At 45.3% G+C, this 25,659-nt stretch overlaps 1 protein-coding gene across 3 annotated transcripts; it reads left to right on the plus strand.

The window, feature by feature from the left end:
- The first annotated feature begins 5,674 nt into the window (after window positions 1-5,674).
- Window positions 5,675-25,258, plus strand: LOC137436652 (carbonyl reductase [NADPH] 1). 3 transcript variants are annotated; one of them, XM_078786614.1, is made up of 7 exons: window positions 5,714-5,747; window positions 5,829-5,857; window positions 7,033-7,119; window positions 12,627-12,923; window positions 18,744-18,994; window positions 20,478-20,622; window positions 24,586-25,258. In XM_078786614.1, exons 4-7 carry the CDS (start codon window positions 12,629-12,631, stop codon window positions 24,732-24,734), a joined length of 840 nt encoding a protein of 279 aa, XP_078642740.1. In that variant the 5' UTR covers window positions 5,714-5,747; window positions 5,829-5,857; window positions 7,033-7,119; window positions 12,627-12,628; the 3' UTR covers window positions 24,735-25,258. The 3 variants fall into 3 exon arrangements, with proteins under 3 accessions (XP_067986735.2, XP_078642740.1, XP_078642739.1); XM_078786613.1 differs by lacking the exons at window positions 5,714-5,747; window positions 5,829-5,857 and adding an exon at window positions 6,393-6,652 and having other exon boundaries at window positions 6,947-7,119; XM_068130634.2 differs by lacking the exons at window positions 5,829-5,857; window positions 7,033-7,119 and having other exon boundaries at window positions 5,675-5,747.
- Window positions 25,259-25,659: the final 401 nt, after the last annotated feature.

The following is a 25,659-nucleotide window of genomic DNA, read 5'->3' on the forward strand; positions in this document are numbered from 1 at the left end:
CTCCGCCAGGCCGGTGGAGTTGGCTGTTTTCCCCGCGGTGGCGGTTTTCGCCGCGGCGGTGGGCGGGGCGTGGCGGCGGTCACGAGGGGCGTATCAGCATGCTGCGTATGCTGTGTAAGCTGATGCTGTGGATCAGCATCATCAGCCTCGAGGTCCGTGACGGCCGCACCGACTCTCGCCCGCGTATCCGAAGCCGCGAAGTACCTGTCCGCCTCGGCTGCCAATGCTCGGGGTTCCGTTAGCCCGGTCCCGGCCAACGCGAGGTGAACCTGCGCTGGAAGTTGGCAACGGAAAAGCGCCCGGAATAGAGAACCGGGGGCTTCGTCGCCCAACAGTGACAGCATATGGTCCATTCGGACCGACGGGCGCGTGTCGCCGAGCTCGGGGAGATCCAGGAGGCGGTCGGCCCGTGCGTCGTCCGTGAGGCCGAACGTGGCTAGGAGTAGCCGCTTGAGTGCCTCGTACTTGTGGCCGTCCGGTGGGTGGCGAAGGACGGACACAACTCGAGCGGCCGTGCCGGGCCCGAGGGAGGCGACGACGTGGCAGTAGCGCGTGTTGTCGCCGGTGAGGCGCCGAAGCTGAAATTGGGCTTCGGCTTGGACGAACCAGACTTCGGCCTGGGCCTCCCAAAATTCGGGAAGTTTAATCGACATTGCCTTGTCGTGTGCCATTGCAATGGCGTCGTGTTCGGAAGGATCGCTACGGCAGATCCAACGTCGAGGTCACCATATGAAGCGCGATGCTGCGCGCGCTAATGCTTACGCAGAGAGCAAGCGGACAACGCGGTTCATAAAAGAGTCTTTATTGAAAGTACTCAAACTGCAGCACTAAGCTGCTCAGGGCTGCGCGCCCCGTGTATATCGTGAGGCCACGCCTCTCTCCCTGGCGTGGCCCATCCCCACTTGGTGTGCGGGGTGATGTCACCACGTCAGTGCTTTCGTGTCCGCCACAGTCCTATAGTGACCTACGTGTTGCTTGTGGCCTACATATGGGGTGCTACCTTTAACCTTTAATGATGTTATATTTACAAGTGTGGGTTCTCAAAACCGCAACAATACATATATTAATCAGCGTTAAGTGTATCTTACTATAATTCCCCAAATGTCCGCCCATCTGTCTGTCCGTCCGTTCGAAGGTACCGCAAAAACGGCTGAACCGATCACAACGATATTTTGGGTGGGTAATCCTGGGATCTCCTGGAGTAAAATAGGCTATATTGTTTTTTCCAATTTCAGCTTTGGCCTCCAGCATTTCCAGGTTTGGAATCCCGCATAACGTTATTTTCCCGGGTGCCGCAGAAACGGCTGCACCGATACACCTCCATGCCCGTGGGATTTCCACGGGTGATCCTACTAGTTCTATAAAATTTAACAATCTAACTATTTGTCTGACAGCTTTGGACAAGGTTTGAAATCTCTGTCTGCGGCTGACAAGCTTTCGCAGGGCTGGCTCGGGTGCAAACCCCTGGAGCAACCAGCCTGCTCGTCTAATGTTGGCCTATCGGCGCATTGACCAGCTTGAAGTATAAAGGAAATAGTTCATTTTAATTAAATAATTGTGGAACAAATATTTAATACTTTTTATCAAGTTATGAAGGTCGAATCCGTGTTGCATGACGTACCTAACCAATAATTAAAGTTTGTATAAGCCTATAAGAGCAGTTCTGAAGATGTATTAAGGAGTGTTGACCTTCGTATGACATTGTACCAGTCGCCTCCTACAGAAAATTAGATAGTTGACCCGACAACTGGGCTGGAGGGATACCGTTCCCTGGGGAATCAAATGATTGTACACTTTTGTTCACACTGGAATGAATTCTATTAATTCAGCACATCATATGTATTCTTCACAATGACTGAGAATTGTACTTTCTGTCACCCAAAATCTCTCCCAAGCTGAAAGGAGTGGACAAACCAGATTGCCTTCGTGCTCTCCTGTCAAAATCGACCACGAAGAGACCTGCAGTATCATGGATGGATCCAACAGATGGCGTTGAGAGACCACGAATTACTTTAAGCTTGCTAAAGTTCCCTGCTCCATGTCCGATCCATTATCTTTTCCTTCGTCCCCCAAAATCTACCCTCCTCCTCTTTTTCCCCCTTCCTCCACCTTCACCCCACCCTGCGTTCTCTTTGATCTCCAACTATAAAACAGCCATGGGAAAACAAGCTGTTGAGATTTTACTTTGCTTTTGTCTGTGGAGACCTGCATTTTGTGTTGAGATTTTGCGTATGGGAATTGGTGTGTGTTCGTAACCTGATTTCTTTGCTTTTGACAATATCTTCTTGTAACCTGAAGTGAGATCTCCCACGTTGAATTAAAAATCAGTCAATCATCTTCTGAGAAGTTTGGACAATTTAATTCTTGAGTTTTGTCAATTTATTCAAGGCTAAATTAATTCCACATCAGGACCCTGTATGGAGGTATTGGCCAGATAGGCCACGAAGTCACCCAAGAGCCAGGTCGCGATTCACAAGTCTCCTGGGGGCTCTGTCCCTGGTCAGCATGTTGAAGTTCTGCCGTACCAACGCCACCGGAAGGTGACCTATGGCCAGGAACTTCCTCAGTACCCTTCTCAGGCGTTTTCTTCGTATGTAGGGTTGGGCGAGTCCTAGATCCTGGATCTTACGCCAATGGCGTTGGCAGAGGTGGAACTAGCCCTTATTCTTGTGCGGGGTAGCTCAGACTCTATCGGCAACATCAGACTATGTTCAAAGTCACATATGGCCATGACTGGGTGCCACCTGTGTCCTGTTACATCTCTGACTCTTTGTTTCAGGTGCTGGAGTACTTGACGGTACTGGCCAACTGTCTTTCCTGTAAGAAGGCACATGGCTAATGTGAACACTTGATAAAGAAACTGTCATGTACCGTGACATAGGCCTACTGAGTATGCGGCTTTGGACACGTTTTGAAAGTGCCATCCATGTAGATCTTTTCACATCTCTGCATCACTCTGATGCTTTCAATGGTCGTAATTAAAGCAACGCCCCAGCCATTGTCCAAATGAGACAGGAAAGGTTCTCCACGCCATGTCTCGCTCCATTCACCTTGGATGTTCACGTCGTTTATGTCACCTGGAAGCGGTGGCTTGAAGGACAACGCGGACTCGTTGCAAACGGGTTCTCAACTGTGAGTAACTGGGCAACTCATCAACGTCAGGGTCGTCATGGCGGTGCCATCACTTCATCAAAGGTTATTTTGATTGGGAGAGTTGGATCCTCGCGTATGGCGTCCAAAACGTGACGAAAGACTCTTTCGATGGTGATGGTCTGTGTCTGCTCGTCTGTGTCTGGTGGGCTCGTCATGGTCATGGTTTCGAAACTGCAAGTTAAAAGATGAGATTTTTTTGTTAAAATTTATTGTATAATTTCCCCAGAAACAAATGTTAAATCAACTTTGATCCATCATCAGAACACTTTTAGAAGAAATTAAATTTTGCGTAACTAATTATCTAAATAGCTAATAATTAGCTAATAGTAAACAAATTTGCATAACTCGAAGCAAATCAGCAGAAATTTGCCTAATATTATGATCACGTTATCACAGACTGGCATAATTAGCATCACATTAGCACAAATTGGCGGAGTTAAAATCAGATTAGCACAATCTTTTTTCAAACTTTTTTGAACCTCAGCAAAGGACTTCTGCGACTCATTGGGACTGACACAATCTGTCAATTTCCCGACCCGGATCTCAGTCAACGGAGCATCTTCTCTTCTGGACTTGGCTATGACTAACTTCCCTGCAAATGTCTGTTGCTCTTCTTCTGCTTCCATCGGTTCTTCTGATCATGTGCTTGTTAAAGTGGACATCTCTCTGGCCATTCTCAGCCTACTCAGCGCAGACTAGTCTGGCATTTCACTCAGGCTGACTGGCACGGTCTTCAAGCAGCCATCAATCATCTGGACTGGTCTCCCATCTCCACTGCCTCTGACATCAATTCTTCCTGGGAATTCTTCCAAAGTAAACTGCTCTCTCTCATGCACAGATTTATTCCATCTCGTCTTCAGTTGTCTTACCCTTTCTCCCGTCCATAGTACACTGAAGCTTGTGGTGAGGCAGTTACCATGAAGCAACTTGCCTTCACCTCATGGAAGTCCAATCCAACTGAAGGAAATCTCAGTTCCTTTCACAAAGCTCGGAACAAGTGTGTGTCTACCTTCAAGAGAGCCAGGAAATAATATCTCTCTACTCTCAAGACTGAACTCTCAAACCTGTCTCCCTCCTCCAAATCCTGGTGACATCTGGTCAAATCTGTTTCTGGTGTTTGTTCCCCTTCCATCCACCCCCTTACCTAGACCGTCTACACAGCTGAAACCGCATGTGAAAAAGCTGAATGCCTCAACTCTGTGTTTGCCTCAAAATCTTGTGTCCCGAACCCATCTCTCTCTCTGTACCCACCTTACCCAGTCGAACCCAGCTGCTCCAGGACTCTGTGTCCTTCTCTCCTGACAAGGTGGAGAAGTTTTTGTCAAACCTCGACTCTGATTCTGCAACTGGACCAGACGGCATCAGCCCACGGTTCCTAAAATCCTGCTCTGCCGCTCTATCTCACCCTCTCTCTGTTCTCTTCACCCTCTCCTTTGCTCAAGGTCATCTGCCATTAGCTTGGAAATCAGTCAACATTACTGCTTTACACAAAAAGGTGCAAAAACAGATCCTTGCAACTACAGACGAATCAGCTTGCTCCCAATAATCAGCAAGGTCGTGGAATCAATCATCGCTTCTGACATCAAATCCTTCCTCTTCTCCAATGGCTTGATCTCGGATCATCAATTTGGATTCAGACTAGGTCATTCTACTCTGGACATGCTGCTTCTGCTGGATCAACAATGGATGGAGGTCCTCAATGCCAAACAGGAAATCAGAGCTGTCTCCCTTGACATATCACGTGCCTTCGATACGGTCTGGCACCCCGCTCTGCTCTCCAAAATCTCCTCCTACGGTGTCCATGGAAATCTCCACGCATGGCTTGCGAACTTCCTCTCTGGTCGTAGTCAACATGTGGCCCTGAATTGGTTTCTCTCATCTCCTCTTCCTGTTCAGGCTGAAGTTCCCCAAGGCAGTGTTCTGGGCCCTGTGCTTTTTCTGGTCTTCATCAATGATCTCTCCGACTCTCTGGAAAATCCTCTCTATCTCTTTGCTGATGACTCCACTCTCTGCCGCTCCATACTTCATCCCTCAGATCGGCAGTCTGCAGCCTCCTCACTCTCTGCAGACCTGGACAAAATCACAGACTGGGCAAACAAGTGGAACATGTCTTTCAATCCTGACAAATCTCACACTCTTACGATGTCTCTTCGAAAAGACCGTCCGGACAACCCTCCCATCCACTTTCTCAACAATCCTCTCCAAGAAGTTCTGTCACTCAAGCTTTTGGGTCTCAATATCTGCCATGATCTTTCCTGGGAAAACCACATTTCCAAGCTGGCCTCCAAAGCCAGTCGCCGACTGGGCATCCTCCGCCTGGGCAAGAGCTGCCTGCGACCGTTCGGACCATCGGGCCGGTGGCACCCCGATAGTTGGGCCACCCACATATAGCTCACGGAGACGCTGCCTTTAATGGGGCTAAACCTCAATCAATAATAGCCAACAATGCATCGTAAATAAATGAGATCTTATGTGCATCATCAGCAATGTTTGTGTTCCACGGCGTTGTTTGTCTCCCGGTGTGAGCAACGAAATGACGTCATCGGGAGCTCTTTTGGCAATTGGTCGATCGACTGGTGAGGTGAAAATATAAGGTGAGAATGCAATGAGTGTTTCGATCTTTTTCGTTGGAGATCTTTAAAGTGCGGTGAGTTGTATTTTTAAAATATATTCAGGAAGCAAATAAATGGATTAATCACTGGAGGTGTTCATTATAACATGGCACAAGTTCTGGAGTCAATCTCTCCATGCTTATACAGATGGCTCCAAAGATCCGGGTCTTGGCCGCACTGCGGCTGCCTTCTGCATCCCTGATGTGAAGGTGACCAAGGCTTTCAGGCTTTCAGACCACCTGTCGGTATTTTCGGCAGAACTTTATGCAATTGTTTTGGCTCTGGAATGGATTATAGACTTTTATCCCCTCAGCGCGGTCATATTTTCCGACTCTCTTTCGGCACTGATAGCGCTTAGGTCGTTCCAGCCTGGCAGTAGGAACGTTCTTGAGGTAATTCATCTCGTAAGTTTGGCCCATTGGAGGGGCACGGTCGTCGATCTATGTTGGGTCCCGGCCCATGTGGGCATTGCAGGCAACGAAGTGTGTAATCAGGCGGCCAAACGCGTCCTCAATCTGGATTTCGAAACCCCGGTTCCACTAGGCCAGGCAGACCTCTCTAATTTAATTAAACAGAAAATTAATGTTATATGGCAAAGTCAGTGGGACTCCTCCCCTAAGGGGAGGTGGTGTCACAAGGTGCATCCATCGATCGATCGCGTCCTTGGGGTCGTCTCCCCGGCTCCCTCGCAGGGAGCAGTCTATCTTATCTCGACTTAGAATTGGACATTGTTTTCTCAATTTTTATCTTCACAGGATCGGGTGCCATCCCTCAGGGTGGTGCGATCGGTGTAAGGTTCCCGAAGATCTGGACCATGTTTTTACCTACCTACCTACTACCAACTACCTACCTACCTACTACCAACTACCTAACCTACTGATGCCATGGTGATGGGTAAAATAGTGGCATGAGGTTTTGGCTTCGCCGACGCCGGCTCATTGTGGCTTTGCAGTCGGTACAAGTAATGCTAGATTGCTAGATCTCGTCTTCAGCTTTCTGTCCGCGGAATGGGGATCACGTGTCCAGGTCTGCCGGAACCGGAAGCCTTTTGCTGGCTGGATCTAAAACATCCTGGGTTTTGTAGATCAGTTTTAAAGTTCATCAAAGATACGGGGTTAGCAGTGTGAGGCTCTAGTTTTTCTAGTGTAAACCTCCTGGTTTTGTTTTGTTTGGGATGTTAGGGTGCGTGGCGTATATAGAGCCTCGCGGCTCTGAAAGCGCCGTTAAACCTTAAAAGGAAGAAGAAGAAGAAGCAGCAGAGGAAGAGGTGTTCATTATACATGGTGGTGTTATTAGCACGACAAGCGCAAGTACATTTTGGACGAAGTCAGTCGGTTGGTGAAGAGGGAGGAAGGTAAGAAAGGAATGGTTTTTCTTGTTTTTTAACTTGAGTGCGTTATTATTTAGTATCGGCCTATTTAATTGACTCAGATTTGTATTTTATCATGAGGAGATTTGTAGGAGATGGAAATTGTTTTTGATATAAACTATAAAGGTGTTTTTCATGTGAAATCCCGGTGGCGTGCACAGCGTTGTTTATCGGCCATGATCCCGGGGGCACACATATGGCACAGCGTTTATCGGCCATGATCCCGGGGACACAAATATGGCACAGCGTTTATCGGGCATGATCCCGGGGGCACACATATGGCACAGCGTTTATCGGCCATGATCTCGGGGGCACAAATATGGCACAGCGTTTATCGGCCTTGATCCCGGGGGCACGAATATGGCACAGCGTTTATCGGCTATGATCCCGGGGGCACAAATATGGCACAGCGTTTATCGGCCATGATCCCGGGGGCACAAATATGGCACAGCGTTTATCGGCCATGATCCAGGGGGCACGAATATGGCACAGCGTTTATCGGCCATGATCCCGGGGGCACGAATATGGCACCGCGTTTATCGACTATGATCCCGGGGGCACAAATATGGCACAGCGTTTATCGGCCATGATCCAGGGGGCACGAATATGGCACAGCGTTTATCGGCCATGATCCCGGGGGCACGAATATGGCACCGCGTTTATCGACTATGATCCCGGGGGCACAAATATGGCACAGCGTTTATCGGCCATGATCCAGGGGGCACGAATATGGCACAGCGTTTATCGGCCTTGATCCCGGGGGCACAAATATGGCACAGCGTTTATCGGCCTTGATCCCGGGGGCACAAATATGGCACAGCGTTTATTGGCCATGATCCCGGGGGCACGAATATGGCACAGCGTTTATCGGCCATGATCCTGGGGGCACGAATATGGCACAGCGTTTATCGGCCATGATCCCGGGGGCACAAATATGGCACAGCGTTTATCGGCCATGATCCCGGGGGCACAAATATGGCACAGCGTTTAGCGGCCATGATCCCAGGGGCACGAATATGGCACAGCGTTTATCGGCCATGATCCCGGGGGCACACATATGGCACAGCGTTTATCGGCCATGATCCCGGGGACACAAATATGGCACAGCGTTTATCGGGCATGATCCCGGGGGCACAAATATGGCACAGCGTTTATCGGGCATGATCCCGGGGGCACAAATATGGCACAGCGTTTATCGGGCATGATCCCGGGGGCACAAATATGGCACAGCGTTTATCGGCCATGATCCCGGAGGCACCAATATGGCACAGCGTTTATCGGGCATGATCCCGGAGGCACCAATATGGCACAGCGTTTAGCGGCCATGATCCCGGGGGCACACATATGGCACAGCGTTTATCGGCCATGATCCAGAGGGCACAAATATGGCACAGCGTTTATCGGCCATGATCCCGGGGGCACAAATATGGCACAGCGTTTATCGGGCATGATCCCGGGGGCACAAATATGGCACAGCGTTATCGGCCATGATCCCGGGGGCACAAATATGGCACAGCGTTTATCGGGCATGATCCCGGGGGCACCAATATGGCACAGCGTTTATCCGAGAGGAAAAAACACACCAATCGGTGAAAGGAGCCAAGACTGGGATTGCACAATTGCTTTAATCAAGTTTTCTTTTTTTTTCTTCTTTAAAAAAAAAAATTATTATTAAGTAACAGATAAACTCTCGAAGGGAAGGAATGGGATCCGAGTTTTTAAAGCCAGGAATGGAACCATGGACTGTGTGAACCCGGCTTGACGAGACCACGGGGGTCTCATCATGGACCCAATGACAACGAGGAGACCGAGACCACATCATGGACCCTACGAGGAGGTTGAAAGTCAATGATTTATCGGTCATTCTGTTCTCAAATCGATTTCAGGTACACGGTAGGCCTACTAATACCGTTCTGCACTCAATAGCCTTGGCGATCCCTTCACATCCTTTTAAGCAATGAATATGGTGGTTGGTTGGCTGTGAGTTGGATCGAGGTTCCTTACAGAAAATGAACTTGTCCATCCCGATTAGATTATTTCACTTTAAATGAAAACAAACGGCCTGGTTACAGTTTCGTTGATGCTCGACAGAAAATGTCGGAGACTTATTACGGACCAACAAACCTTCCTCAACTCATTATTTTTTGGGAGCAGTCACAAGACCTTATCTATGTGAGCACAATTATGATCATCAACTCCGCCACCAAAGATGGATGGAGGTTATGTATTCACCCCTGTTTGTCTGTCCGTTTGTGAACAAAATATCTCAAAAAGTTGTGGACGGATTCGGACGAAATTTGTGAGAGATGTAGCGTATGTGACAAGGACAAAACGATTCGATTTTGGTGAAGATCCGGATTCGGTTCCGGATACTATAATTTTTTTGTGATTCTTCACTATTGAGAGACAGGGCCAAAAACAATACATAGCAGGATATCTCAAAAAGTTATGGATGGATTTGGACGAAAGTTGGTGGACCGGTTGGGTGTGTGACGAGGAAGAATCGATTCGATTTTGGTGAAGATACGGATCTGGATCCAGCTCGGATAATTTTAAAAGTGATTCTTCACCATTGAGTGATATGGCCAACCAGGCGGACGTATGCTCTCCACTGAGTGCCGTTCTAATCTTCCTACTGTAATACTGGACATTGTTTGAGATATCAATACAAATTTACTGAAATCTTAATTTGCATGATTCATTGAGAATTTATCTCGATTATGATGACATTTCTAATTCCTGCCCCTGAACTTTGGCAGACATTTTGGTTTACAACGTTACCAAGAACATTGGCCAAACTACTGTAGAACTGCAGAGCTCTGTAGAGGTGTAAGAGCATACCTCTACGAAGCTGATCAGTTTACGTTTGATATTCCACTGAGAATTGATCTCGCTCTGGACCTGAACAAAATCGAATCGATTTGTTCTTCTCACCTGACCAACTCATCCACCAAGATTTGTCAAAATCCATGCACACTTTTTGATATATCGTGATAGATATTGTTTTTGGCCCCCATCTCTCAATGGTGAAAATCACATAGTGTAAAATTGAGAGTATCCGCCCAAAGGGGAGCGATCTTGTTCCAAGGAAGTGAAAGCATGCAACATGTTCTGCTGACACATACCTTTATCTGGGCATTGTACAGGTGATTGAAAGCTGCCTCAATCGCTCCCGAATAATAATAATAAATTTTTTAAATGAAAAAGCATTTTAAAATGCAAAGCCCATCTGCATCCGCTTCATATTTACGTCTTCTTCTTCCTCTGTATGCTGAACATGACAGTTCAAAAAATTGATTGATGCAGCCTTGACCTTTGAGCTAATGCTTAAAAAAACAAAAAACAATCAGCTTCTAGCTTTTGATTGTTGAACCCATTCAGTGACCCAATATGCAAATTCTTAAAATTTCAGGTCAATAGGATGAAAATTTGTGATTTTATGCAGCCTTGACCTATGACATTTTCATCTAAAAGAAACAATCTGTTTCTAGCTTTTGATTCGTCAACCAATATGGTGAGGCAATATGTAAATTCTTAAAACTTAAGAAAAATTGCATGAAAATTGATGATTTTAGGTGAAAATTTGATTGCAAAGCTCAAATGGTAAATTACGATTTCAGGTCAATTGGATGAAAATTGATGATTTTTTGGTGATGCTGACTTTTGACCTTTTGACAAAATTATTTGTCTCCATATTCTCATGAAGCTTTGTTGAAAATTTGATGACAAAAGCTCAAATGGTTAAAGTTATGGCCGGACACACACCTACACACATCGCTGCGCGGGGGACGGAATAATAACCCGGGTTACATACATGAAGGAAAAACATGCCCACTGCTTAGAATTCAAAACACTTGACTGCATGGGGACAGGAATACTGCACCTAACTTTAAAAGTTATGCTGATCCTATGTAGCAAGTCTGGATGTAATCGGCCCAGAACAACTGTAGGTGGAGTAGTGCGACACACACACACCGCTCTGTGAATTACAGTGAGGATTCTTGTATTCGGGTCTTCATCAAAATCAAATCGATTCATCCTTGTCACACATCCAACACAGGTTGTTTCACCACCAAGTTTTGTCCGAATCTGCTGATAGCGTTTTTGAGTTAACCTGCTCACAGACAGACAGACAGACCGAGGTGAAAACATATCCTTCGTCCAGCTTCGGTGGAAGAGATGACGTGGAATGTTCCGATGCTTCGGTGTGTTTGATATCTGTTGAAAAAAACCACCGTTTTGAGGCCATTTTTCCCCGCAAAGCGGGGGTTGGCCTTTTCGGGGACCGTGGTAGTTGTTGTTTTTTGGTCCCCTTTTTGAAGCAATGTTTTACGGCCAGATGCCCTTTCTGACGCCAACCCTTTTTGCCGCCTTCAACGACAAACAGGGAATTACCAGTGAACTGGTACTCAAATTAGCCGACCTCGGAAGGATGACAGGCTGAGTCAACCCCCCTGGCATTAATTCGGCGATCGACCGAGATTCGAACCCAGGATCCTAGGATCCTAAGCCGGCACCCTAGCCGCTAGCCCAACACCAGGGTTTTGTGTTTGTGTTTGATATCTGTTGAAAGTTATTTTCAATACAAATCTCCTGATACCTTAATATTGAGGATCAATTGAGAATTGATCAAAACATGGCCAATTTGGCCATATTTCTAACCTCTACCCCGAAATTTAGATTCACATTTTTTTGGGTTGCAAAGTTTATTTTTTATTTTTCAATTAATACTTGGGCGAAGGCTCGTAATAGAGCTCTCTCTCTCTCCCTCTCCCTCCTCTCACTCTCCCTCTCACTCTCACTCTCACTGAGCCTGGGGGAAGTGCTGCCACTACCATCACTTCCCGGGATACTCTGGGTACCAGCGACGTCATAACAATGGCGCCGCTTTTCTCACCGTACTCAGCAGGGGCATTTCTTCAAGAGGAATTTCCTCCTCCGCATGGATGCCAACCCATGGGGATTGTCTGTGCTCTATGCTTTTCAAGCAAGGAAGCAGCATGTACCATTTTTAAAGTCTTTGGTATGACTTGAACCGGTCCAAATCAGATGGGTGTTTTTTAGGACACACCATCTCCTTACTGGATGGCCATTGGCTCCCTAGGGGATCTCATCCGCCTTTTGCCAGGTGTTGTTTTTGGGCCTTGCAAGGTGTCAGTCACTCTCCCCTCTGGCAAAGCCAGTGAGGGTGTCGGTTCAGTCGCCGACAACCCCACCATGCGACAGGTAACACCGAGTTAAATGTTACCCGTGGCAGTCCCAAAAGACTGACCTGACTAAACGTTACGTTTCTGTGTAAGAATGGATAATAGATTTCAATGTGTTAAATGCAGTTACCTGTGCAGATTCACTAGATATCGTTAGTGGAGGCTTTGAAATACCATTAATGTGGATATACAGAAAGGATCAAATTATTGAGGTCGTGTTCCACGTTCTCAGCTCAACTAGAAATGAAAACCTCTTGTAATTTGTGTTTACGTTCGTTTTTACAGCCATGGCAGCTCAGCGTGTGGCAGTTGTGACTGGAGCAAACAAAGGCATTGGGTTTGCAATTGTGCAAGGTCTCGCAAAAACCTTTGATGGGGTTGTGATCTTGACCGCACGCAATGAACAGCTGGGCCATGAGGCCGTGGATAAAGTGGCCAGCCTTGCAGGACCCGCTACCAAGATCAAGTTTCACCAGCTGGACATTACGGATGACTCCAGTGTGAAGTGCCTAGCAAAGCATTTGTCAGATGAATATGGTGGTCTCGACGTCCTCATCAATAATGCTGGCATTGCATACAAGGGTGAGTCTTAACGATTGCTGTCGAACACTTAAGTGTTCGCCTAAGAGTCATTGAAGGCCTGGCCAGTTGAATGGATGCTGAGTGATGATTTTTAGCTTCATGGGAATAGGAAATGTACCTTGTTTTGGATTGAAGAGAAACTGGGAGACATTTGCAGGAAACATTACGAATGGATAAATATATATTGTTGTCCCATTTGCCTGGTTTGAATCCGGTGAGTCGCTTCAATGCGACCATCATGGTCAACCGTTTCGGGACCTTCCCCGCTGGATCACTCGCCTAGTGTCTCAATACCGTACGGATTGGAAATCCCAAATGACCAAGCGTCACACCGATTAGGCGTCGCTTGTTTTATGCAAATTAGTCCAAGCGAGCCTGACGTGCTCCATCTGAGTGTTGAGAACCATGGGCAACTATCCCTCAATAGGCCTTTCTAGATCACCCCAGGAGAATGACGACAACCAGAACTCGCTCACAAGACCAGGTATATTTATGCCTCTGCCCCCGAAGGTAGCCAGAGACGTTTTGTTTTTGGGTTGTCCGTACGTATGTCGTTCTGTCCTTCCGTATGGGATACACCTCGTTTTTCTCAGCAACCACATCTCTGATTGAGATGACACTTTTAAGGTAGGAGTGTTACGTGCTCCTCCCCGACCCCCTGGTCACGGTGTACCTCCGAGCCCCGAGAGGAGTCACGGCAGAAAAATGTGTTATTCTGTATGTCAAAGATCAATGGTGAAACCACACCAATTGTTACAAACCAACAAGTATTGTATTAAGATCACACAAGAATAACAGTACAAAAACAATAGTAATCAATTGTACAACAAATAGTATATCATTCCGATGATGGTACCATCAGGTTCGTACAATATAACTCGCTGTGCTCCAAGTGAGCGAAAAGAAGAAGATTCCCAATGTCTCTATTCCCCGGCTTCAAGCCAAAGTCGATCCGCTCCAGCGATCGACAGATCAATGTCCAATCGAGACCAGAATCCCGTTGGGTTGGCAGTTACAGTCCGGCTGCCAAAGCTGTGCAAAGGCGCCCTCTGGGCGACTGGGAAATCCAAAGGCGCCCTCCAGGCGACTGGGAAATCACACCGGGTATGGACGTTCCACAGCTCGCAGTCGGCAAACCTCAGATTTACCTTCAGGAAAATCCGCGTTGCACACACACACACACACACCAGATATGTCTGAAAGCGGTGAAAATGGCTGACGTGAAGCAAATAAAAACCTTGCGCGACGCGCAAAGGCTGAAGCAAAGCAAAGAAACCTTGCTCGACGCACAAAGCGCGAGAGTCAAAATGGCCGACGGCTGTACTCGAGACGTGACAGCCCGACGATAATTCTTTCCTGAATCGATCGCAAAACCTGACACACAGGTTAATCTGTCACAGCGATAACCACTCTGTCGCAGGAATCCCTTTCCTGGGAAACCCAAAGTTCACTCGTGACTCTTGCTCGCCAACGTTCGCTCTAGACCTCGAAGCGACTATGTTTCTTGTCCGACTCCACTCGCTCCGCCTTCTTTTTCTCCTCCTCTTCTTCGTCGTCCGGTTCCGGTTTCATTTAAAACTAACTTTTTCACCTTTTGAAAACAGTTCATAAACAATAAACCTTTTGACAACAATAATAGTACATGGAATCAAAAATGTTTACAGTGGATGAAAACCACCACAATGGAAGTGACGAATCCGTAACGGGAGGAACACCCATGCAGAAGGTTTTTATGATTATTGTGACATCATAGGTCACGTAGTATGGCAGCCATCTTAGATTAAACGCAAATAATTTTTAAAAAATTCTCAAACTGCTGAATGGAAAAATTTGAAATTTGGCACATTGTCAAGTGCTCCAAATGGGGAACAAAGGCATTATAATGATGACATTGTCGGTGAAGTGGTATACTTGGCATAAATGTTTTAATCAATGCCTTATCAGAAAAATCAAAAATTGCATGCACATGATTTATGATCCATTTCTAAGGAGATATTAATTTTATGGCATCATAGGTCGCATTGTTTGGCAGCCATATTGGATTTAACCTGAAACCTCAAAAAAGCATCTTCTCCCAAACCACCAAAGTGATTGACTTGAAACTTTATGTATGTAATCGACTTGGAATGGCGATTAAAAATTGAAAATGAAAACGTCATTGGTCACATGGTGTGGCAGCCATATTGGATAGAAAAATGAACTTATCCGATCAACACGAAACTTTACAAACAAGATCGCCTATCCATACATATGCATAGTGTACATTTTTTGATGTTATATGTCTCGTGGTTTGGCAGCATATAAGCTTGAAGGCCGATATTAAAAAAAAAATAACTAAAAAAAAAAACCCTTCTCTGAAACTGCTTCACCGATCGATGTCTTGTCTGGGGAAAATGTGACACTTGAGAAAAGCTGAAGGGATTTAAATCGAGCTTGTTTGTTTATCGGATAGTCAACGAGGGCATCTACCCGTTGTCACGGGCAGGGACTACGCGGAGGCGTATTGGCGACTCAGTCGCATTGATCTAGTGAATAATGCAAATGGCTTTAGGGAATGAAACACGGAGGCAATTCTTTTTTGTATGCATCACAGGGCTGCAGGTAGCATAATTAGCTGAGGACACCATGGGATCTTTACCATCCACCAACCAATGCTAGCAGACGGGATGCCCGTTTAACTTCCATTCGAGGGACTTCACAAACATTGAATCGCCTTGCCGATGAAACACCGGGATGACAGTTTATAGCTGGTTTGGGGATTAAACCCAGGCTAGACAGCTTAAGAGGTGAGTGTGCGTACAAAATAATCGCCTCCCTTTGACCTTTTTCACTTTTCGTTGTTGCATCCTGAATTTAAAATGGATTCAATTAAGTTTTTTTTTTTTAAACTGAATAATACCTCGTAGTCTTATTTCTTGGGACAGATATAGTGTATGGATGGGAGAAACCACCAAATGTGCAGAGCGACTGAAAGTATGCTCAGGTGAAACAACCTGTCATAAACCCTCGGAGCACAAACTGTGGTAATATCTGTAGAAAAGGCTCGAGGAAACAACACAGTGCGATCTGAGAGAGTCTCCAGGGATGATGCCAACTCCTGTTCCACCAGAATGACAGCACGGTGCTGGATTCTGTCAAGAAGAGATAGGTGACAGGCCAGAGCACCAGCCCAAATATGGCAATGATACTCCATGACCGGATGTATCGTGGCCTTGTATAGTTGGAGCATAGCAGCTTGAGAAAGGTATCGCCAAGCACAAAATAAGCAGCCAAGATGCTGGGACGCTCTTTTAGCTATACCAGAGATGTCCTTTTTCCAGCTTGGGTTTGAGCTGATATCCAATCCATGCAGACTGATAACAGGGGAGTTCCTGCAAAGGTGAAGAATCCATAGACGGGGTTGGAAAACAAGGTGATCTTGAACTAGACACAGACAACAAGGTAGTATTTTTGGTTGAAAGTAACAAGCCAGTCTTTTCCCCAGTTTATCGCTCTCTAGGTCCTGATTGAGAGTGGTACTGGCATGGTCATGGGTAGGAGACTCGGTTCCTGGGTAGGTAGTATACAGTGAGTCATCTGCATAAATGCTTGAGAGAATACAATCGGGCAGATCATTGATATATAACAAGAACAATATTGGACTGAACACAGACCCCTGAGGCACACCAGTATTTATGTACAGCAGATGACTGTCCCTCATGTACCGCAGAAATTTTATGATTTGCAAGGACGTCAGAGATTGTATCAAGCAATTTTCCAGAACTGCCATATTATTTTAGCTTATGGATGAGGCCCTTGTGCCACACTTCGTCAAAAGCCTTTGAGATGTTGAGAGCAACAACACTGGCTTCTCTGCAATGATCCAAAGCCCTATGCACATGTTTCGTTATTAGGTATAGAACATCATTAGAAGACCTTGAATGTCGAAAGCCATACTGGACATCAGTTCGGAGATTGTGGGTTTCCAGATGAGTCATGAGTTGTTGTTTTATCAAGGATTCAAACACTTTGCTGATAAATGGGTAGAAGGCTAACGGGCCGATAGTTATATGGATCTGATTTCTCACCGGAGCCTTTAAAGAAGGGGAATTGCAGGGATTCTTTCTGGTCCAGTAGATTTTGAAATGTGAAGCCTTTGAATAATCTTCGCAACTTTCCTGGATGTGACAGTGGAACGGCTGCTGTGAAGACAGGAAGGACAAACAGGCAATGGATGTCCGTGGTCTTCAAGCGTGGAGTTTGCAGCAAAATGCTCAGCAAAGAGGTTGACTTTATAAATAGGAGAGGTAAACACTTCAGGGCCATTGAAGAGGACAGGAATCGATGATGGATTACGGTTGAGAATGCTGTTTGTAATTCTCCAAAAATCTCCAGAGCCGTTTATTGAAGAGAATCACAAACAGATTATGCATACTGTCTCTTAGCATTCTCTAATACTCGTTTACAGTGGTTGCTCACCAGTTGAAACAAATGATGCGCCTCACTCGACCCAACAAGATGATACTGTTGATAAAGGTGATTGCGATGGGCGATATCAGCAGAACAAGCCGGAGTGGACTGTGGCTGAGGGGTGTCACTTAGGTCCGAGAAGGGATAAAGAGGTCCATACCAATACAGATCCACTCAGTAATTTCCTTGGCAGCTTCAGATGGGTTGTGACAAAGGATTGAGTTCCCGTGAGCATCGGCAAGAAAAGAATGCACGGCATTCCAGTCAGCCTTGCTATATTAGAAGACAGTTCCATGGACAGGGTGAACAACAGTTGATGGTGAAGAATAAGAAACCCGAACTTCGACGTTGACGTGATCAGAATTTCCTAGAGGAGGGTATGGGGGTAGAATTTTTGCAGTACAATCTCCAGGATTTGAACACAAAAACAGATCAAGAAGTTACTTGTTATCAATAACTCTATCAGGAATTTCAGTCAGAGCTGAGATGATCTGAGTAAGGTCATGTGACATCGCAAAGTTAAATGCACTGACACCAGGAGCCTCAGTGCTGTGAGTAAACAAACTATTCTTCGTGATGAACATTAAGGTCTCCATAGACCATAATATAAGCAGTTTGGTGTCAAGACAGCGCCATATCATGTCAAGACAGCGGGGTATTATGTGTAGATTAGTGACAAAACAAATCTCAATGCAAGCCATTTTAAATTCAGGCTGCAACACAACAAAGTGTGAATATCTTCTGAAGACACTACGTCTTGGCTATCCTGTACAAGGAAGCAATAACAGGTACATAACTAGAACTGTGAGCAGTGATGACAGGCTTTCAGGCAAAATGGCCACCATACCACGTGACTGACGTATTCATTTTCAATACATTTTCCTCATGGGTAGTCGATAAAATCTGTAAATTTGAGTTTGGATCGGTTAAGCGGTTGTGAAGATATAAATTTTCAATTTTTTCCTTAAATCCAAGATGGCCACCATGTCACATGACTGATGTCATCGTTTACAAATATTTTAATATTTTTTTAATTTATTTTTATATCATTTTTATACAAATATTATTATATCAACACATAATGGTGCCTTTTTGTCATGAAGTGAATGTCTGCTTGGACCTCTTATGATCCTCGGAAGCATGTTGCGGAAGTTTCTTCCAAACAAGTTGGTCCTCAGTTGCTTCTTTGTTTGCCTCCATTCTACTTTGACTTTGGTGAATAGCAAATTCTGTAATACTTAAACAGTACAATTATATGGTTTACAGCACAGTAGTAATGGCATGCTTCCTTGTGATGATTCAGATGATGAGTAATGGCTTGCCATGCTGAATATTGAATAATATGACTCGTCATTTTTATGAATCCTGCAGTTGCAGACACCACACCTTTCAGTGAGCAAGCCGAGGTCACATTGCGAACCAACTTCTTTGCAACGCTGCGCTCGAGCGATGAATTCATGTCACTGCTGCGTCCGTCTGCACGAGTTGTAACCGTGTCCAGCACGTCGGCTCTGCGTGCTCTCAGTGGGTGCTCTCGTGAGCTTGCCAAGCGTTTCCGTGACCCCGAGCTCAGCCGAGAAGAGCTTGCGACATTGATGGAGAAGTTCATAAAGGATGCAAAGGTATGTATTCATTAAAGATGAAAATGCCAGAAAGGTACTGTCATCCTTTGTAAAGCAGTACAGGTATGTTCTGGACACAATTGCTCACATTGAATGGAGAAGTTAAAAATATGAAGTTTGAAACTCCTTTGAGATTTCTCCACATGCTAAATACACAGAAAACTCACTTTAATGCGATACCAAACATATGATCATCGCTGGTGCAGTTCTCAAGTTGTGGAGAAATACTTTTGGAGTTGGCGTTAACATCGTATTGAGTAATTTGCTCAAAACTTACTCCACTCACCGTAGTGGGAATTTCTAATGGTGAAATCCCAGTGAAATTTGTTACACTCATAGTTATTATTTTGAATACAAGAATGAGGCTCATCAAAAAGTAAGGATTGAGAGTACAAGGGTAACATCGTGATGGTTGTCCCACTGTCCTTGGAACAGATGGACAATGCCCTTGAAGCCTGTGAGCAGATGAATGTGGCAAACCTGAAGATTTTGATCAATGAAAGATTTTGATTTTTCTCACCATCTGCTCGTGACTTGTTATCGTTTACCTGAGACCAGGTTGGTTTGCCTAGGTGGGAATCCAAGTCCTCAATCCCGCTGCCTTCAGTTCGATAACCTCCGTGACATACTAGATTCATCCTTGTCAATACGTCATTTTTGTTTTTACCACAAAGCGAACAAAATACTGAAGTGTGCATGGGAAGGAGTGGGATATTCATTCTCAAGATGACCAGGAAGTGTTTGTGTTTCCACATTTCGCATCATTGATATGCATGGTCTGTCAGTCACTGTAAATGGCTTCATGTTTTGTGTATGTAAGCAACAAACCAGGAAGTAGATTGTGGTCAGATTGAGCCAAACTCAACGGTTTCGGTCTCCTTGTACGTTGATCTTCCAGATGTTGGAATATGAATGAATGATCGTTTTAAGGCCATTTCTCCCCGCTAGAGTGGGGGTTAGCCTTGCAGGCCCCATGACAATCATGGTTCCCTGTTTGAGGCAATGTTTTTGTGGCCGGATGCCCTTCCTGACGCCAACCCTTAGTCGCCTCTTATGATGCGCTAGGATACGGTGTACCTATTCTAAATTGGGGTACACACCGGGATCATTCATCCCAGGAAGCTGGTACTCAATAAATATAGTAAGCCATTCCTTTGGCTCCGTAAGGGGCATGGGGCTACCGAGGCAGTTTTTCCTTGGGTGGTGGGTACAGTCCTGGACGGGTTTCCAGCATGAGGCAGGATTCTCAAATGGCTCATTCTTCTCATTAAGCTGGTACTCATTTTGTTGGCCTCGGGAGGATGTCGGGCTGAGTCGACCCACCTGGTGTTGTCTAACGGAATGACAGGGGCTTCAACGCAGAACCTTAAGAGGATAAACTTGCAACTTTAACCATTAAGCCAACATGAGGCTTCCGTGACAATAGCTGCTTTGCATTTAAACTTCACCGCTAAATGCTGTTTGTCCCGTGGATGAAACCCAGGCAGATAACCACAAAGCTAACGGCTGGCCAAACAGCGCATATGGCATGAGCAAGGTGGGGGTGACCTGCCTGACACGCATCCAAGCACGAGAAATCGGCCACACCCGACCTAACGATAACATCCTCGTCAACTGCTGCTGTCCAGGTGTGTTAATGCAGTAATGTTTGTGAAAGTGAAACAAAAGTTATACTTCAAAAACCTAGGACTACAAGATGTTTGTTCCAATATGATTTTGTTACCTCTGCCACCAAAGGTGGAAGGCGGTTATGTTTTCACCAATGTCTGTCTGTTTGTTTGTGAACAGAATATCTCAAAGTTGTGGAAGGATTAGGACGAAATTTTGTGGACAGGTTGGGTGTGTGACAAAGACGAAATAATTATATTTTGGTGAAGATCTGAATACGGATCTGAGAATTTTTTTTAAAGTTTCTTCACTGTTGAGTACAACAACAAGCATTTTAAGGCCATTTTCCCTGCTAGAGCGAAGGTTAGCCTTGCGGGCCCCATTACAATCTTCTCCATTTTGCCATATTTTCTAAATCTCCCTTTCTTAACCCCCTTGTCCGCATTTCTTCTTCCACCACCTTTAGGCAAATCTTTCTCGGTCTTCCCCATCCTCTACTTCCTTCTACATTCATTTCCTTCATTCTTCTCAACCAGTCACTTTCATCCTTCCTCAACACATGACTAAACCATCTCAACCTGTTCCTCTTCACAGCATCAATCACAGGCTCTATTCCCATCATTCTTCGCAATTCATCATTTGTCTTCCTCTCACTCAACGATACTCCACACATCCACAGAACCATTCGCATTTCCACCCTTTCCAGCCTTCATTACCCATGTCTTGCTCCCATATATCATAACACTTCTCACACATGCAGCATACACCTTTCCGTTCAGCTTCAACGACACTCCCCTCCTCGTCAGCACGCCACTCAGTTCCCGAAACTTCTTCCGTGCACATCTCACTCTGGCAACCGTTGCCGCGTCTGATCCACCTTCTCCATTCAGCATGTCTCCTAGGTAGCAAAATGTTTTCACACCTTCCAGCTTCACTTCGTCTCCGAGATCCAATTCAACATTTCCTCCATCTGCAGCTCCCTCTGTGCACACCTTACACTTGAATGTCGTTGCCACACTGGTTAATGACCCTCTCAGACCACTACATTTTTGATGAACCCACTCAGCGCACATTGTACATTGAATGGAGTTAACTCCGACACCCTTTCTGCACACAGCACACGGCCACTTCCCAGTTCTTTCCACCTCACCACATGCTTTACCACTTGCTATCACCTTCGTTTTTCCGATATTCAACTCAGACGTTTTGTCTCCAAACATTCCTTCCACTTGTTCATCTTCTCCTTCATTCCATCCATACTCTCCCCAATCAACACCAATCTGCATACAACAACTCCCTCGGTAAACCCTCCTTTACATTCCGAGCCAGCACCTCCATCACAGCTACAAATAGTAGTGGACTTAGTACCGACCCCTGATGCACTCCCAACTTCACCTCAAACTCACCACTGTTCCCGTCCTTCGTCCTTTCAGCTGTGCTTGCTCTCTCGTACATTGCCATCACTACTCTGATCAACCATTCCTCCACTCCTAACTTCCTCAATGCCCATGTCATGATCTTCTTCACTATTGAGTGATCGGGCTTAAACTGATATATCCAGGATGTCTCAAAGTTGTGGACAGATTCAGACAAAACTTGGTGGACAGGTTGGGTGTGTGATGAGGATGAATCAATTTGATTTTGGTGAAGATCCGGATACGAGAATTTTAAAGATATTGAAGTGATTCTTTACCATTGAGTGATAGGGCCAAAAACGATATGTATCATGGTGTCAAAGTTGTGGACGGGTTATGACAAAACTAGGTGGATGAGTTTGGTGTGCTACATATTTTGTATGTCAACCACTCCTTCCAGTGAATTGACTTGAAATCATAATCCCTGCTTCCATCAGGTGAGCCTCGGGGTGTCCCCGCTTCTTAAAAAAAAAAAAAAATTGTTAGCATTTCTCATGAAACTAACAATGTGCCTTCGCAGTCAAACATGTTAAACTTGAAAAAATTTCCCTATCCAGGGAAAAGCCAGGAACCACCCTAAGGGCGGGGCTTCAATTTGGAGGCGCGATTTATATAAACATCCGTTAAATATCACACGCAAATCATCAAAATCTAAACAGATTTTCGTTTTTATTTTCGTAATCCTTTAATGAACGTTGAATGTTTAATGAACGTTTAAGGAGCGTAAGAATAAGCGTCATGAAATATAAATCGTTTAAGTGACAATGTTTGCATTGTGACGATGTTGTGATGATGTTTGTGTTCACGGTAGTGTTTGACATGACGGTGTGACGAACTCTTCCGATATAAACGTGTAGCTCCGAAGTAACACTGCAGCATGCGCAAAGCGACCCGAGAAACAGGTGTAGCTGCCGCTTCCAGGTTACAGATTCAGCGCGCACTCTTCACACACAAACGTGCGACTGAGAAAGACATGTAGCGGCCGCTTCTGTTTCGCAGAATTCAATCTTTTTTCAAAATGGGCGCCATTATAGATTTTGATGACTTGCGCGTGATATTTAACGGATGTTTATATAAATCGCGCGTCCAAATTGACGCCCCGCCCTTAGGGCGGGTACCGTTGCTCGTCATATATAATGGCGATACAACAATTTTTACCGCTTTGCTTTGAAGAACGAGAATGAAGGGGGAGGAGCATGTTAATATGTCTGGTTGAAGGCTTTGGCCGGTTAGGGTGCCGGCTTGGGATCCTCGGATCCTGAGTTCGAATCCCGGTCAATCGTTGAATTAGCGCCAGGGTGGTTGACTCAGCCTGTCATCCTTCTGAGGTCGGCAAATTGAGTACCAGCTTGCTGGGATGAATGATCCCGGTGTGTACCCCGGTTTAGAATAGGTACACCGTATCCCTGCGCATCGTAAGAGGCGACCAAGGGTTGGCGTCAGGAAGGGCATCTGGCCATAAAAAGCATTGCCTCAAACAGGGAACCATGAGCTCATGGGGCCCGCAAGGCTAACCCCTGCTCTAGCGGGGAAAATGGCCTTAAAACGATCATTCTTTTTTTTTTTTGAAGGCTTTGGGTGGTGAGGGGGCTTGAAGCCAGATTTTAATCTTACAGCCACCATATTGGTGCTCGCTGTCACTGTGATGCGAAGCGAAAGACGCCTCAGAGCTGTCACATTCACAATCACCATGTCGTATGCACTCTCGATATGTTTCCTTCATTGTAAAAACTACCAAATCAACAGTTAAAAGGATTTTGAGCCGATAGGTGTTACGGCCTTGGCAAGGTCGATTGAGACAGCGATCTGTTAGCATATACATCGCCCAAATAGCTATGTGGAATTCTCTCATGTAGAGATTAAACGTCGTTTGAACTTTGGCCGAGGTCATTATTTACTTTTAACGATGTTTACATATGAATGATGTTTAATGATGTTTATATTGGTTTTGGGTCGTCCTTTCCACGTATCTCGTGGGATTGTGAGTTGGAGAGACGGCCGTGATGGTGGGGAGGGGGTTGAAATTCTCTCAAGCAGGGATTCAACCCGTGTCCTCATAAAAGGTCTTTGTCCGAGGTCACTGAGTCCGATTGGTGCAGCTGTGCAGCGATCGGTGCAGCCGTTTGTGCGGTACCCGGGAAAACAACATCGTCACAATGAAAACATCATCGCAATGAACGTTATGCGAACGCGAATGTTATGCGGGAGTCCAAACCTGAGAATGATGGAGACCAAAGCTGGAATTGGAAAAACTAAATAGCCTATTTTACTCCTGGAGATCCCAGGATTACCCACCCAAAATATCGTTACGATCGGTTCACCAATTTTTGCGGTACCTTCGAACGGACAGACAGACAGACAGACAGACAGACAGACGGACAGACATTTGGTGAATTATCGCAAGATGCCCCCATATTCACAGATTTGTCATTCGCGGCATTTAACAGGGACATATCCTCCACGAATGTCGGCGGTCCGACTGTATTAACTTGTGTTTATAATTCTATCGGATTGCTTATTTGAACTAAAAGGTCTTCAATGATCTCTGTGACCCCTTTGGTACCTCAGGCTGGGTGCGTACAGACATGGCTGGTCCTAAAGCTACACTCTCACCTGAAGAAGGTGCTGTTACCCCACTGTATCTTGCCCAGATCCCTCCTGGTGCAAGCAGTCCACATGGACAGTTTGTTTTTGAGAAACAGGTGAAGGAGTGGTGATTTGGGCCTTTCATATTCGCCTTGATGTTTGTAATCGGCCAAATTGAAATTTTGTTGAAAGTAATTTTGAAAAATACATTTTTGAATTGTATGACTATCTGTGGCTTCCTCAATGATGTTAAACATTTGATTTGTTTGAGCTAAGCTTTGATTATCCTCTGAAGTATGGAAAACGACACTCTGGTTTTATCAAATTGTTCTCTCCTGGTACTTCAATCGCTTCACCAAGTTCCATCACGCACGCACACACTGGGTCCAGTCCTCCAGAGATCGCTCATTCTGTTGAGACATGAAATAATTTGATTGATTATAATTGAAACTTTTTCGATGAAGACCTCAATTTATGTTTCGAGACTAATTTCACCTCTATGTTGGTGACCTGAAGACATGATGACAGATGAACTGTTCTTCCATGGAGTGCATTGTTTGTTGATAATAATGGAATTTTGTTGGATTAATCCCTAATTATTTGATTAAAAGGTATGCATCATCATAATGAAATAAAATTGTTACATTGAACCATTCATTGTGCATTTCTCTTGATGATAGAGCCAGCTCTGTGTAAGGAAAGATCACATGACATCAGGTTCCTCAATGTGGATCAGGTAGAGACAGATTGGAGTGTGTTCAGAAGGTAATCCAGCATGTACACGAGATTGATTTAACTTTGATCCCTTCAGCCATTATCGTGGTAACTAAGTCATTTTTTACTTAACATGACCTCTGACCCCAAAATCTGTTGATGCTTACATCGTTATACATTTACCAAGTTTGATTTACCAAGTAAAGGTAAATATTTACCAAGTAAAGTTGTCACATTTTTACCTGACATGACCTTTGACCAATTGGTTAATCCAATCGGTTCATCTTTGCATGATACATTGATACATACTTATACCAAGTTTGTTCAAATTCCCATCACTGC

The sequence above is a fragment of the Myxine glutinosa genome, chromosome 11 (assembly GCF_964187855.1).
Source record: "Myxine glutinosa chromosome 11, kmMyxGlut1.1, whole genome shotgun sequence".
NCBI classification, from domain to species: Eukaryota; Metazoa; Chordata; class Myxini; order Myxiniformes; family Myxinidae; genus Myxine; species Myxine glutinosa.